At 41.3% G+C, this 16,961-nt stretch overlaps 1 protein-coding gene across 1 annotated transcript in view; it reads right to left on the reverse strand.

Annotated features, from left to right (window-relative positions):
* Window positions 1–16,961, reverse strand: part of LOC126095631 (A disintegrin and metalloproteinase with thrombospondin motifs 7-like) — a gene marked incomplete at its 5' end in the record, with an annotated part of 619,647 nt that overhangs the window by 292,282 nt on the left and 310,404 nt on the right. Inside the window, one exon of the mRNA XM_049910395.1 lies at window positions 16,520–16,618. Coding sequence (XP_049766352.1) covers window positions 16,520–16,618 — 99 coding nt within the window. The remainder of the gene's footprint in view (window positions 1–16,519; window positions 16,619–16,961) is intronic.

Here is a 16,961-nt window from a genome sequence, read left to right on the forward strand (position 1 = left end):
GCTTTTCGTGCTACAGCCGCTGAGCAATTTGCATCCTCTCTACTTCGGCCATTATCAGCTATTTTGTTGCTCAAATAGCAAACAAACCTCATGTGCTACTTTAAGGGTCCCATTTTCTAAATGAGTCTCCTTAGCATCGCCTGGTCTAATCCGACTCATTATATTACCCTTGTATTACTTAGGTTTTTGTTAATCACATAACCTCCTCAGAAGGCTGCTCTTTCAAGTCCCCTTCTGTCTCTAACAAATTATAAAGTCATCGTAAATTTTAACATCTTTGTTTCTTCCCCCTGAACTTTAATTGGCTTTCGAAATTTCTCCTTGGTTTGATTCACATCTTGCTCAGTATACTATAAACGATAGTAATGCAGAGCCAGTTTTCAAGCTTGTATTAGGTTTTTGCATAGGTTCGTAGCGATTTTGTTTGCATGTTGGTATTCCGGTTACTATTTTTTATTTATGGATTGTCACTTTTTATCTGAAGCCATTGTTGCTACTTGAGATTACGTATTGTCATTTTGCCATGTGGAGACGATGAGTGGAGTTATGGACACTAGAAAATGGAGTCCCAAGCGGAGAAATCTGAACATTTCCGACATATTCTCCTGTTAAAGTTCAGTAGAAGAGTGACAGCAGACAGCAGCGGAGGCAGCCAGAAACATTTTCCACTTGTATGAGGATAATGCCTTTGGACAAAGCTTGGCAAGAAAATTGTTTTCTCATTTCAAAGAGGATCGTTTTGAGATTAGTGACTCGCAAAGTTCAGGAAGACCTTCAGGATTTGATGAAGATCCTTTAAACGCATTAATCCACAATGATCCACGCAAGTGTACTCGAGAACTGGCAACTGTGATGAACTGTGATCATTCCATCACAACGCCACATTTTCATGCAATGACGAAGGTTCAAAAATGGGTACCGCATGCTGTCAGTGAAAGTTATAAAAATCTCTGGGCGGCTATATGTGCATTTCTGTTTGCTCGTCGTCAATTGGCTCGTGAACAACACCAACCATTCCTATTCTGCACCGTTACTGGTGACGAGAAATGGTGTATTTTTGCTAACGTACGGAAAAGACAAGTGTAATGTGCTGCGAATACACAGAAAGAAAGATCCCATATCATTTAGCTACAATATAGCAGGTCAGCAATTGGAAGCAGTTAATTCCATAAATTATCTGGGAGTACGCATTAGGAGTGATTTAAAATGGAATGATCATATAAAGTTGATCGTCGGTAAAGCAGATGCCAGACTGAGATTCATTGGGAGAATACTAAGGAAATGCAATCCAAAAACAAAGGAAGTAGGTTACAGTACGCTTGTTCGCCCACTGCTTGAATACTGCTCAGCAGTGTGGGATCCGTACCAGACAGGGTTGATAGAAGAGATAGAGAAGATCCAACGGAGAGCAGCGCGCTTCGTTACAGGATCATTTAGTAATCGCGAAAGCGTTACGGAGATGATAGATAAACTCCAGTGGAAGACTCTGCAGGAGAGACGCTCAGTAGCTCGGTACGGGCTTTTGTTGAAGTTTCGAGAACATACCTTCACCGAGGAATCAAGCAGTATACTGCTCCCTCCTACGTATATCTCGCGAAGAGACCATGAGGATAAAATCAGAGAGATTAGAGCCCACACAGACGCATACCGACAATCCTTCTTTCCACGAACAATACGAGACTGGAATAGAAGGGAGAACCGATAGAGGTACTCAAGGTACCCTACGCCACACACCGTCAGGTGGCTTGCGGAGTATGGACGTAGATGTAGATGTAGAAAGGAATGATTGAGCCAAAACGAAGCAGCAGCTCACCGTACGAATACCTACGCGCGTTCACAAAAGACAATGTTATGCATCTGGTGTAACAGCAACGGTGTGGTGTGCTACGAAATACTTTCCCGAGATGTGACTATCATTGTTGGCATTTATTGTCAACAACTGAATATCTTGCAGACGAAATTTCAGAACAACGATCTGGAAGACTGCGCGAAGTGAGACTACTACTCGATAACTCCTGCCCGCATTCTGCTACACTGACAAAAAAACTATGCAGGAGTTGGATTGGGAAGTCATTTCGCACGCACTCTATTCACCTGATCTTGCGCCCTCAGATTTTCATCTTTCCTGCTCTCTCAAGGAACTTCCTTTTCCGATGAAAATGCGCTCCGAACATGTCCCGATGAATTCCTCGTCTCAAAACCATGATTTCTACAGTCGCGGAATCTAAAAGTTACCCCAGCTTTGGCAGGCTGTTGTAAATATGAAGGAGAATGCTATTGATGACTAAAGTCTCTGTTATGTGTACCTGTTGTGGTTATTAAACTTAAGGAAAAACGCGACGAACTTAATCACCAGTCTAATAATTCTAACAATTTAAGATACATTCAGATTTGAATGAGCACTTTAGGAAGTGAAAGTCTGCAACAGTTCCATTTGAAAAACTATAGCTTTCTTGTTTATTTGAATAGAGAAAAATAATATCTTCATCGTATCAAGAAAACCTTGCTCTGCTATAAAAAATTTGGTATTAACTTAGGCTCCTAGTGAGGCTTTTGTATGAAGTAAGAGGATCTTTCTTAGCCACAAGTATAGGTCTCGTAGTGAGAGAATTGAGTGTTCCATCACAAGTCAATTATGAGATGGTATTCGAATAAGCTTCCCATTACACATTAACTTTTGCCACGTGACGCAGACATTCGAGTAGACTTTGCTCTTACGTTTCTTGCAAGGGTTGAAGTTGACAACTTGTAGCTTTCAAACATTTCGTGGAGTGATGAAGCACCCTTTACACTCGCTGGGGCAGTGAACACTCACAGTTGTCGCACTTTGGGGATCATCACCGCCAACGAAAATTCACAACGTTACCCTACATAGTGAACGCGTCGCTGTGTGGTGTGTCTTCATGGCACAGTTCAAGACTGGTCGTTTTTTCTTTGAGGAACTCAGCATCCAAGGACGTGCAGCGTTAACGCACACGTCACTGTGATCTGCTTTACCAACATGTGATCCCTGCTCTACGGGAGAGAGGAGCTTTGGACTCAACTGTTTTGATGCACGACGGAGCTACATCTCATACTGATCATAAGGTCACTGGGTTGCTTCGTAACACATTTGTAGAAAACCTAATCATTGGCCGATCGTTCCAAACTGCTTAACCACCAAGATCACTAGATTTGATCCTCTCGTGTGGAAATTAAAATGTGTTTCCTTCAATGGTTTGTGCTTTATTTCTCTTCTACATGTTCTCAAAAATGTATCCACAAAGTTTCATTGTCCTAACAGCAATCATTTTTCGTGGGGGCCCTCTGAACTAACCGGCCAATTAATTATTTCAATTAACAGAGCTGAATATTGGAACACTACTAGACTTTCAACACTGTGGACGTGCCAGATGTTGCTTGTTGCTGGAAGTAATAGTCCAGAAATGACTGAAGATTACACGTAATGCTTGTAGAGTCTTTTCAGGTTACATATTCAAGTAATCTACAGATCGTTGCTGCTTGAGCGAATATTAAATTTGACAATTAAATACTGTTTAGAGTGGAGAGTGAGCACTGAATAGAACTAATTGCGTAAAGTAAACCGGACGTGGTTAAGTTGTGATCTACTGAACTGTAATTAACTTTGCAGCCTATAAAACCAGTACCACCATACAACCATGTCTTTTGACAGCACTAAACAGCTTGCATAACGGAGATCTCATCTGCAGGACTGAAAGCAACAGGGGCGACAACCGTATGGCGCGTCAAGCTCTTAGACTCCATCCACAGGCAACAGGGGACCGCAGAACAACCATCCATATCAGTTGCTTGAAACACTTCTAGGATAGTTATACCAAAACACTGTATTAACACGTTCCGCGTTCGCAGCACACAAAAGCTTAAGAATAAACGTTTGTACAGTACGTGAAATAGATTGTAATGGATGAAATAAATACAAGAGATGGAGATAGTAACTTATTATAAAATCTGTTTATCAAGACTGCAACAAGGATAAATGAGGAAAATTAGTCTGGAAGGGGACAGTATTGAAAGTCTGCATCTACATCTACATCTATGTGATTACTCTGCTGTTCACAATTAAGTGCCTGGTAGAGGATCCAATGAACCACCTTCAAGCTGTCTCCCTACCTTTCCACTCTCTATCGGCGCGCGGGAAAAAGGAGCACTTAAATTTTTCTGTGCGAGCCCTCATTTTTCTTTTTTATGGTGGTGATCATTTCTCCATATGTAGGTGGCTGCCAACAGAATGTTTTCGCAATCGGAGGAGAAAACTGAAATGGATCGAAATTTCATGAGGAGGCCATCGTAACGAAAAACGCAATTGTTTTAATGATTGCCACTCCATTTCACGTATCATATCTGTGGCACTATCTTCCCTATTTCGCGATAATGTAAACAGTGGATTGCGATGACGGTTGTAGGGAAGGGAAAGATGCAATGTTTCTTCTGAAGCTCTTATTTTTGCAACTGCAAGAAGTGGGCATATATTAATCTGTTCCCTCTTTTCTCTCTCTACATCTTTTATTTCTTTCTTTCTTCTTTCCTTGCCATCTTCACTTTCGACTGCGTTATAATTCACATATATAACGCACTAGTAAACTACCTGTTCTTCTAAAACATGAATGGATATCGAATGGATATTCGAAGTTTGAGTAGGAGTACACGTTCGTACTCGTTTGAGTTCGGTGCCTGTGCCGTATACACGACAAGGTACTTTGTGTGGAAGATAACATCGAGACAAATCTGGCTGAAAATAACAACTTCGGAAATTTGTGCGCTATTGCTGTCATCTTGACCAGTGCTCACATTTCTCCAGATTCCTGCCCAAAATAATTGTTTATTAGCTGTGCTTGAGTAAACGTAAATAATTAGTACGCAATAAATTTCCATTATCAAGTCTGATTTGACCACTTCCCACTGTTAATAGCCGGTCGTAGTGGCCGAGCGGTTCTAGGTGCTACAGTCTGGAACAGCGCGACCGCTACGGTTGCAGGTTCGAATCCTGCCTCGGGCATGGGTGTGTGTGATGTCCTTAGGTTAGTTAGTTTTAAGTAGTTCTAAGTTCTAGGGGACTGATGACCTCAGAAGTTAAGTCCCATAGTGCTCAGAGCCATTTGAACCATTTGAACTGTTAGTATGGTGGCACAGCGCTTCTCTGTATCTGTCTTCCTTCCTTCTCTCTCTCTCTCTCTCTATCTCTCTCTCTCTTTTCCAAACTATTTATCGTCCACGTTTCACTTCCGTACATGGCTACACTCCATACAAATACTTTCAGAAACGACTTCCTGACCCTTAAATCTATACTCGATATTAACAAATTTCTCTTCTTCAGAAATGCTTTCCTTGCCATAGCCAGTCTACATTTGATATCGTCTCTACTTTGACCATCATCATTTATTTTGCTCCCCAAATAGCAAAATTCATTTACTACTTTAAGTGCCTCATTTCCTAATCTAATTTCCTCAGCATCACCTGACTTAACTCGACTACATTCCATTATCCCCGTTTTGCTTTTGTTGATGTTCATCTTATATCCTCCTTTCAAGATACTGTCCATTCCGTCCAACTGCTCTTCGAGGTTCTTTGCTGTCTCTGACAGAATTACAATGTCATCGGCGAACCTTAAAGTTTTTATTTCTTCTCGATGGATTTTAATTCCTACTCCGAATTTTCCTTTTGTTTCCTTTACTGCTTGCTCAATATACAGATTGAATAACATTGGGTATAGGCTACAATCCTGGTTCACTCCCTTCCCAACCACTCCCTCCCTTTCATGCCCCTCAACTCTCATAACTGCCATCTGGCTTCTGTACAAATTATATATAGCCTTTCGATCCCCGTATTTTACCACTGCCACCTTCAGATTTGAAAGAGAGTATTCCAGTCAACATTGTCATAAGCTTTCTCTAAGTCCACAAATGCTAGAAACGTAGGTTTGCCTTTCCTTAATCTTTCTTCTAAGATAAGTCGTAAGGTCAGTACTGCCTCACGTGTTCCAATATTTCCACGGAATCCAAACGGATCTTCCCCGAGGTCGGCTTCTACCAGTTTTTCCATTCGTCTGTAAAGAATTTGAGTTAGTATTTTGCAGCTGTGACTTATTAAACTGATAGTTCGGTAATTTTCACATCTGTCAACACCTGCTTTTTTGGGATTGGAATTATTATATTCTTCTTGAAGTCGGAGGGTATTTCGCCTGTCATATATCTTGCTCACAAGATGGTAGAGTTTTGTCAAGGCTGGCTCTCCCAAGGCTATAAGTAGTTCTAATAGAATGTTGTCTACTCCTGGGGCCTAGTTTCGACTTAGATCTTTCAGTGCTCTGTCAAAATCTTCACGCAGTATCATATCTCCCATTTCATCTTCATCTACATGCTCTTGCGTTTCCATAATATTGTCCTCAAGTACATCGCCATTGTATAGACCCTCTATATACTCCTTCCACTTTTCTGCTTTCTCTTCTTTGCTTAGAACTGGATTTCCATCTGAGCTCCTGACATTCATACAAGTGGTTCTCTTTTCTCCAAATGTCTCTTTAATTTTTCTGTAGGCAGTATCTGTCTTACCCCTAGTAACATATTCCTTCGTATGAGTCCTAATTTCTCATAGCTCATCTACGTGGTCATTACGCGAAATGTTCAGTAGTAGGATCGTTCTGCACTCACATTCAATTGCCGCTTCTCTAAATTTTCTCTCTGGTGTTCTTCGAAAAAAACAGTGCTTTCCCTCCAGGTATTCCCATTAGAATTCCCGAATTTGCGTGTTGTTCGAACCTACCGGTGTAAGTAGGCTGTTTATGTTTTCTTATCGGCAACGTTACGTAGCGCTCGGTATGAAAATCACTTGCTGTGCTGTGTGCAGTCTGTGGCTAGTTTGCATTGTTGTCTGCCATTGTAGTGTTGGGCAGCGGCAGCTGGATGTGAACAGCGCGTAGCGTTGCGCAGTTGGAGGTGAGCCGCCAGCAGTGGTGGAGAGAGATGGCGGAGTTTTGAAATTTGTAAGACTGGATGTCATGAACTGCTATGTATATTATGACTATTAAGGTAAATACATTGTTTGTTCTCTATTAAAATCTTTCATTTGCTAACTACGCCTATCAGTAGTTAGTGCCTTCAGTAGTTTGAATCTTTTATTTAGCTGGCAGTAGTGGCACTCGCTGTATTGCAGTAGTTCGAGTAACGAAGATTTTTGGTGAGGTAAGTGTTTTGTGAAACGTATAGGTTAATGTTAGTCAGGGCCATTATTTTGTAGGGATTTTTGAAAGTCAGATTGCGTTGCGCTAAAAATATTGTGTGTCAGTTTAAGCACAGTCATGTACAATTTTTCATAAGGGGACGTTTCATACCGGCAACAGATCTAGCAGCCCCCTCTGAATTGCTTCAAGGTCTTTCTTCAGTCTGACATGGTGCAGATTGCAGATCCCAAGCACTCTAGCAATAATCAAGAACAGTTCGTACTAGCGTCCTATATGCGGCCTCCTTTACTGATGGACCACACTTTCCTAAGATTCTCCCAACAAACCGAAGTCGACCATTCGCCTTCCCTACCACAATCCTCACGTTCGCATTCCATTTCGTATCCATCTGTAACGTTACATACAAATATTTTAACGACGTGACTGTGTTAAGCAGGAAACTGCTCATGCTGTATCCGTGCTTGTTTTTCCTATTCATCCGCATTAACTTAAATTTTTCTGCATTTAGAGCTAGCTGCCATTCAAAAAACCAAGTAGAAATTTTGTCTAAGTCATATTGCGTCATCCTACAGTCACTCATCTAAGGTACCTTACCGTACATCACAGCATCATCAGCAAACTACCGCAGACTGCTGCCCACACTGTCCGCCAAATCATTAATACATATAGAAAATAACAGCGGTCCTATCACACTTCCCTGGGACATTCCTGACGATACCCTTGTCTCAGATGAACACTCCCCATCAAGGACAACGTACTGAATTCTCTTACGATATCTTCGGCCCATTCACATATCTGGGAACCTATTGCGCATGCTCGTACCTTCGTTAGCTGTCTGCAATGGGATAACGTGTCAAATGCTTTTCGGAAATCCGGAATCATGGAATCTGCCTATTTCCCTTCATTCGAAGTTAGCAGTATATCACGTAAGAAAAGGGCAAGCCGAGTTTCACACGAACGATGGTTTCTACAGCCGTGTTGCTCCGTGGACTTAAGATATTCCGGTTTCCAGGAAATTTACTGTATTCGAACTCAGAATATGTTCTAGAATTCTGCAGCAAAACAATGTTAAGGATCCTGGTCTGTAATTTTGCGGGCCGTTTTTTACCCACGGTGTATACAGGAGTTACCTGCGCTTTTCTGCAGTCGCCTGAGACTTTGCGCTGGGCGAGAGATTTGCGATAAATGCGAGCTAAGTAAGGGGCGAATGGTGTAGTGTATTCTTTGTAAAACTGAATTGGGATTCAATACGGACCTGGCAACTTACCTGTTTTAAACTCTTCCAGTTGTTGCTCTACGACAGTGATGCCTTTTAAGATGTCGTTCAGATGGGACTCTGTACGATGATCAAATGACGTTCTGTTTGTACGATTCTCCTGCGTGAACGATTTCTTGCACGCGAAATTTAAAACTTCTGCTTTCGTTTTGCTATCTTCAACTGCCACACCAGACGCATCAACGAGTGACTGGATGGAAGTCTTAGTCCCGATTAGTGATTTTACATAGGACCAGAATTTTCGCGGGTGTTCGGCCAGACATTTTGATAAGGTATGACGATAGTATGATGAAGCAGGCAAAAAGGAATACAAACGTCTCAAAAATGAGATCGACAGGAAGTGCAGAATGGCTAAGCAGGGATGGCTAGAGGACAAATGTAAGGATGTAGAGGCTTATCTCACTAGGGATAAGATAGATACTGCCTACAGGAAAATTAAAGAGACTTTTGGAGATAAGAGAACCACTTGTATGAACATCAAGAGCTCAGATGGAAACCCAGTTCTAAGCAAAGAAGGGAATGCAGAAAGGTGGAAGGAGTATATAGAGGGTCTATACAAGGGCGATGTACTTGAGGCCAATATTATGGAAATGGAAGAGGATGTAGATGAAGATGAAATGGGAGATACGATACTGCGTGAAGAGTTTGACAGAGCACTGAAAGACCTGAGTCGAAACAAGGCCCCAGGAGTAGACAACATTCCAGTAGAACTACTGACGGCCTTGGGAGAGCCAGTCCTGACAAAACTCTACCATCTGGTGAGCAAGATGTATGAAACAGGCGAAATACCCTCAGACTTCAAGAAGAATATAATAATTCCAATCCCAAAGAAAGCAGGTGTTGACGGATGTGAAAATTACCGAACAATCAGTTTAATAAGCCACAGCTGCAAAATACTAACACGAATTCTTTACAGACGAATGGAAAAACTAGTAGAAGCCGACCTCGGGGAAGATCAGTTTGGATTCCGTAGAAATACTGGAACACGTGAGGCAATACTGACCTTACGACTTATCTTGGAAGAAAGATTAAGGAAAGGCAAACCTACGTTTCTAGCATTTGTAGACTTAGAGAAAGCTTTTGACAATGTTGACTGGAATACTCTCTTTCAAATTCTAAAGGTGGCAGGGGTAAAATACAGGGAGCGAAAGGCTATTTACAATTTGTACAGAAACCAGATGGCAGTTATAAGAGTCGAGGGGCATGAGAGGGAAGCAGCGGTTGGGAAGGGAGTGAGACAGGGTTGTAGCCTCTCCCCGAAGTTATTCAATCTGTATATTGAGCAAGCAGTAAAGGAAACAAAAGAAAAATTTGGAGTAGGTATTAAAATCCATGGAGAAGAAATAAAAACTTTGAGGTTCGCCGATGACATTGTAATTCTGTCAGAGACAGCAAAGGACTTGGAAGAGCAGTTGAACGGAATGGATGGTGTCTTGAAGGGAGTATATAAGATGAACATCAACAAAAGCAAAACGAGGATAATGGAATGTAGTCGAATTAAGTCGGGTGATGCTGAGGGTATTAGATTAGGAAATGAGACACTTAAAGTAGTAAAGGAGTTTTGCTATTTGGGGAGCAAAATAACTGATGATGGTCGAAGTAGAGAGGATATAAAATGTAGACTGGCAATGGCAAGGAAAGCGTTTCTGAAGAAGAGAAATTTGTTAACATCGAGTATAGATTTAAGTGTCAGGAAGTCATTTCTGAAAGTATTTGTATGGAGTGTAGCCATGTATGGAAGTGAAACATGGACGGTAAATAGTTTGGACAAGAAGAGAATAGAAGCTTTTGAAATGTGGTGCTACAGAAGAATGCTGAAGATTAGATGGGTAGATCACATAACGAATGAGGAAGTATTGAATAGGATTGGGGAGAAGAGAAGTTTGTGGCACAACTTGACCAGAAGAAGGGACCGGTTGGTAGGACATGTTCTGAGGCATCAAGGGATCACCAATTTAGTATTGGAAGGCAGCGTGGAGGGTAAAAATCGGAGGGGGAGACCAAGAGATGAATACACTAAGCAGATTCAGAAGGATGTAGGTTGCAGTAGGTACTGGGAGATGAAGAAGCTTGCGCAGGATAGAGTAGCATGGAGAGCTGCATCAAACAAGTCTCAGGACTGAAGACAACAACAACAACAACATGACGATAGTAGTTGTATGCTTCGCGTATAGATCTTTTCACAGACGCTCGAATCTCCACTAACCTTTGCCTGTCTTCATTTGCCCGATCTCTTTTGAACCGAAAGTGCAACAACCTTTGCCTCCTCAGCATTTTTCGTTGCTAAACCACGATGCGTCCAGAGAGATTTGGCAGACGTTTGACTCCTATCAGTAAGACCATGGTTGTAATCGCCATTTAAATACCCATTTATAACTCACCTATCTTTAATCGTACACTGTTTCTGGATCTCACGGCCTTGTCATCGTTAGGACGATAAGGTCAAATGATATCTGACTTATGAATGTCCGTATATTCGGTTTTGGGACGATGTTATTCTAAGCTACAAGCTCGCATTTTTCGTCCCACTTCATTGGCCTCTCTTTTACCTATAGAATCCTGAAACTTCACTTCTAAAATTTCAATCGACGTTTAGTAATCACCGTTTCCTTGAAGCTGGAGATACGGTCCATACACTTAACTCAAGGTAGTATATACTAAACTTGGCCTAAGAAAATCTGTGAACGCTTTGCATGTGTACCTCTATCATGAAGACCAATTATTTATATCGACAGCGTGCTAGAATTTGTGTTCTTGTTTTTCACGTACTTATACAAGTGAATTATATTTTAAACTTGGCCTAAGAAAATCTGTGAACGCTTTTTATCTGTACCTCTACCATGAAGACTAATTATTTGCATCGACAGCGTGCTAGAATTTGTGTTTTTGTTTTTCACGTACTTATACAAGTGAATTCTTATAATAAAGTAAAAACAGCAACCAGCCGCTGTCTCAGAGCTATTCATTAGGGCTAAATAGTACCGTTTATAGTTTCGCCTCGTCACATGTAAAAATACATTATTCCTTACATGTGATGTCTGCTGATTGTGTTGAAGGTTCCTTGGAGTGTTGGTGCCCTACAGCAAGAAACGATCTAAAAATAAGTTCTATCTCATTGTGAAAGGAAATATCACTGAATTATACACGGAAGCACCAAAGAAACTGGTATAGGCATGCGTTTTCAAATACAGATATGTAAACAGCCAGAATACGGTGCTTCAGTACTGCCGCGACAATAGCAGGTTACCAACATTTAGGTGAGTTTGAACGTGGTGTTATAGTCGGCGCACGAGCGTGTACCATGAATATCAGGAATCCGACTAAACATAAAATCTTCGACATCGTTGCGGCCGGAAAAAGATCCCGAAAGAACTGGACCAACGACGACTGAAGAGAATCGTTCAACGTGATAGAAGTTCAACCCTTCCGCAAATTGCTGCAGATTTCAGTGCTGGGCCATCAACAAGTGTCAGCGTGCGAACCATTCAACGAAACATCATCGATATGGGCTTTTGCAGCCGAAGGCCGACTCGTGTACCCTTGATCATTGCACGATACAAAACTTTACGCCTCACCTGGGTCCGACAATACCAACATTGGACTGTTGATGACTGGAAACATACAGGGTGTTACAAAAAGGTACGGCCAAACTTTCAGGAAACATTCCTCACACACAAAGAAAGAAAATATGTTATGTGGACATGTGTCCGGTAACGCTTACTTTCCAAGTTAGAGCTCATTTTATTACTTCTCTTCAAATCACATTAATCGTGGAATGGAAACACACAGCAACAGAACGTACCAGCGTGACTTCAAACACTTTGTTACAGGAAATGTTCAAAATATCCTCTGTTAGCGAGGATACATGCATCCACCTTCCGTCGCATGGAATCTCTGATGCGCCGATGTAGCCCTGGAGAATGGCGTATTGTATCACAGCCGTCCACAATACGAGCACGAAGAGTCTCTACATTTGGTACCGGGGTTGCGTAGACAAGAGCTTTCAAATGCCCCCATAAATGAGAGTCAAGAGGGTTGAGGTCAGGAGAGCGTGGAGGCCATGGAATTGGTCCGCCTCTACCAATCCATCGGTCACCGAATCTGTTGTTGAGAAGCGTACGAACACTTCGACTGAAATGTGCAGGAGCTCCATCGTGCATGAACCATATGTTGTGTCGTACTTGTAAAGGCACATGTTCTAGCAGCACAGGTAGAGTATCCCGCATGGAATCATGATAACGTGCTCCATTGAGCGTAGGTGGAAGAACGAAACTAAAATGAGCTCTAACATGGAAATTAAGCGTTTCCGGACACATGTCCACATAACATCTTTTTTTTATTTGTGTGTGAGGAATGTTTCCTGAAAGTTTGGCCGTACCTTTTTGTAACATCCTGTATTGAATGGTCGGACAAGGCTCGTTTCAAGTTGTGCCGAGCGGATGGACGTGTACGGATATGCAGACAACTCATGAATCCATGGACCCTGCATGTCAGCAGGAGACTGTTGAAGTTGGCGAAGGCTCTGTAATGATGGGGGCGTGTGTATCTGGAGTGATGTGGGATCCGTGATACGTACAGATACGACTCTGATTGGTGACATGTACGTAAGCATCCTGTCTGATCACCTGAATCCATTCATGCCCATTGTGCATTCCGACGGACATGGGCAATTCCAGTAGGACAATGCGACACCCCACACGTTCAGAATTACTACAGTGTGGCTCCAGGAACATTCTTATGAGTTTAAACACTTCCGCTGGCCACCAAACTCCCAAGGCATGAACATTATTGAGCATATCTGGGATGCCTTGCAACGTACTGTTCAGAATAGATCTCCACCCCCTTGTACTCTTACGGATTTATGGACAGCCGTGCAGGGTTCACGGTGTCAGTTCCCTCCAGCACTACTCCAGATATTAGTCGAGTCCATGTCGCGCCGTGTTGCGGCACTTCTGCGTGCTCGCGGGGGCCCTGCACGATATTAGGCAGGTGTACCAGTGTCTTTGGCTCTTCAGTGAATAACAGAACTGTATCCCGTCAGTTTATAATTGCGATAACTGTGCTTTGAAAGAGAAAGGGGCACAACCTCGCGGAAAAGAAGCCGAAATAAAGAAGAAAATAAGAAATGAAAAGAAAGTGAAGTTTAGGTTGAAGAACAAGAATAGGAAAGAATAGGAAAGCCGTGCGTGGGTGCTTTCCTGAAGAGCCAGGAAAGAAAAAAAAAACAGAATTAAGGAAGACGCAACATAGAGATTGAAGGTAGATGGTATTTCCAATATTTATGATGACGATGCCGATTATTACAATAACTAGTTTACTGGCGCATTAGGATCACTATCTACACCTAGCAAAGAACCTGATGAGTTATGATGCATGTGTGGAGGAGAGGCTAAAGTGTTCTGCTTGGAATCATGCTACATGCACAGTAGAAGATACCCAGAGACTATATTTGTGACGACTACTTATGCAAGAAAAGAACATTTAAAAAATTGGTGGAATGTGGAGTTAAAAACGATTACACATTTCATAATACTTTTTAAATACATTTCAATATTATAATTTCCTAATTGATTATTATAATTTCCTAATTGATGATAATTTAAGTGGCGATTATTTTTCACTTCTGTGTTTTTAATAAGCGTCCCTGCTGAAGCGCACTATTTCCCAACCGGCGTAGATAAATACTCCATTTGGTGGGGAATCGAAGACAATGCCATCTTTGTGAAATTTACGATTAAACGTCATTGTACTGTTCATTTTTCTTTCCATTTAAATTGCTTTTGTATAGTAAAAGTAGAGAAATACAGCAGTCTTAGATACAGGTGTTTTAGCTTACTTATTATGAATGAGTCAAAAGAATATTTTTTGCCTAAATACGCACTGTTCCATCACTTTCCCCAATTCAATTATTCTAGACCTATCTGGCGTAGGAGGAAAAGTGACAGAATAGATGTTTACATGTCTAAGGTGTTACCATAAGTCAATGAAGTTACTGTCTTCGACACTACTTTTATGACAAACAACAAACACAAAAAATCCCGACCGAAATCGTAGAAAATGAATTCTGGTGGAAGTTGAAGCGCAGTTTTTATAACGAGGTGATGTGGAAAACTATATGATATTTCTTGAAAGTTATGGGAAATTCCACCATTCACGTTAGACCACTTCTTAATCCATATTACAAGGTGACGATTGCGTTACGACAATCAATCCAAGTTTCCGTTATTGTGGCATTGTACAATTAATCATTAATTTGTTATACAGGGTGTTTCAAAAGTGATGGCCAATATCCAGGAATATGACAGGAATGATCATTCGAAACAAAAAGTCAAGTAAACATGGGATCTAAAACACATACCTTAAGAGCTATCAGCAATTCTTGATCTTCGATACTGTGAAGGAAATCTCTTCTGCTGCAAGCTCTTTGCTTTACATATTTTGGGAAGTGGTAGTATGGACCAAAACAAGAAAAAAATGTCCAGTAAACATGTGCTCTAAAACGCATACCTTAAGAGCTATGAGTACTCGTTCATCTTCACTACTTTGAAATACAACTCTTCTAATGAACAAGTGCTCATGACTTTTAAGGTATGCATTTTAGAGCAGATGTTTACTGGACATGTTTTTCTTGTTTTGGTCCATACTACCACTTCCCAAAATATGGAATGCAAAGAGCTTGCAGTAGAATAGATTTGTTTCACAGTATCGAAAATCAAGAATTGATCATAGTTCTTAAAGTATGCATTTTAGAGCCCATGTTTACTTGACTGTTTTGTTTCGAATGATCATTGCTATCATGGCCCTGAATATTGACCATCACTTCTGAAACACCATGTATACGTATTCAGTATATGAGATTATTATTCGCCTTCATTTTGTTTTTAATGAAAGTGTTTGTTACTAGAATATCGTCGGAACCATTACGTCACAGTTGTGTAAAACTTAAGGACTAAAATAACTTTCACATGACGCGTCACTACCAAGAAACTGAGTTGGATGAAACATACACCAGACAGAGAAAGAACTGCTACAGCAGAGAACAGTGCAGTAAAATACGGGTGTGCTCGATGTGATTTAATTGGTGGGAACGGGCAAGCAAGTCCATTCACTGAATATCCTCTCGTTCCAAGAGCTACTCCAGCAGCCCTATTCGATGTGATGTGCATTTTCACCCATAAAAATGAAGTCAGGATCGAATACACCCCTGAAGAGACCCACTTGGGGATGGGTATACATTGTCACAATAACAATGACTGGCGCATGTAAGGTGTTCTGAGATTTGGAGGTCAGTACGCCCATGCAACATTACGTCTCTCCACATCACACCTGGACCATTTAAACGATTATGTTCAAAAATGCTGGATGTTCCTCATATGGCGAGAAGTGGGACAGTGTCGAACATTAGCGTTTCGTGATGCAGGTGTTATGTTATGGGGAACTATACAAGCTGTCCTCATATCCTCAGGTCCACCATCCTGGATTGCGTATTTGTAACAAGTGAACTACTTGGACTTCCCACCAACAGAATAAGTGCCCTTTTATTTTGAATTTCCCTCCAATTTACACTTAAACAATTGTGCTCTGAGCTGCGACGTCAGAGTTTCAGGGCAAAACCTTGCAGCACAAATGAACTATTTTGAATTTCAACCATTTTTGAATTTTCCGCCATTACATAGGGCAACTGGCCTATGATGTCAGAGGGTTGAGAAAAGGGGGAAGGGCAAAAATCTGCCAACACCACATTCTGACATTATTAGAAATCTGCCAACAATTCAGATTGTCCACTACCTGCACTTACTGTTCACATAGCACAAATAAAAAGTGTATTTTTTTTTCATAACCTCTCAAATTTAATTAGATCATTTCAGATCGATATTATAAAATGTTTATGTGGAGACGTGTGATTTCTGCACAGAATTTCTTTTATGATATCTATCTTTTGTACCCAACCCTACTTCTTTAGCCAGCAAAATTTTTCGGGTTGATCACAGTATGAAAGAAAGGCAATCTGGGGGTAAAGAGGAGCTGACCTCCCCTGTACTAACCTTATTCTCCCCACACTTGGTTCCATCTGCAGCAGGACTTCCATCAGATACGCAGCTGCTGTTTCCTTTCTTGCACATTAACCGCTTACAGTGCGATTCCTGCAACAGTAACAGCTTTATTAAGAGACTAACAAAGTTTCTCTGAGACAGCACTACATAAAATTCACTCTGCTTCTGTATAAGAAGGGAACTAGGTAAGTTCTGCGAGAAAGCCCCATTTACATCACCTTAACATCATAATAACCTCTAACCTCAGAGAATCTCTCAGTAGCTCTGTCTAACATTTTTTCGGTGTAGGGGTACGCTCTGACCCTTTAATTTCCACGAGAAATCATTGTACCTCCATTCCTGTCTCCATCCGTCGAGACAAGACGTAGGACACTAGATCAGTGATATAAGGAGCACGATGAAGAATACTCAAGGCTACTACAGGAAATTTAAT

This window comes from Schistocerca cancellata, chromosome 8 (genome assembly GCF_023864275.1).
Source record: "Schistocerca cancellata isolate TAMUIC-IGC-003103 chromosome 8, iqSchCanc2.1, whole genome shotgun sequence".
Classification (NCBI taxonomy): domain Eukaryota; kingdom Metazoa; phylum Arthropoda; class Insecta; order Orthoptera; family Acrididae; genus Schistocerca; species Schistocerca cancellata.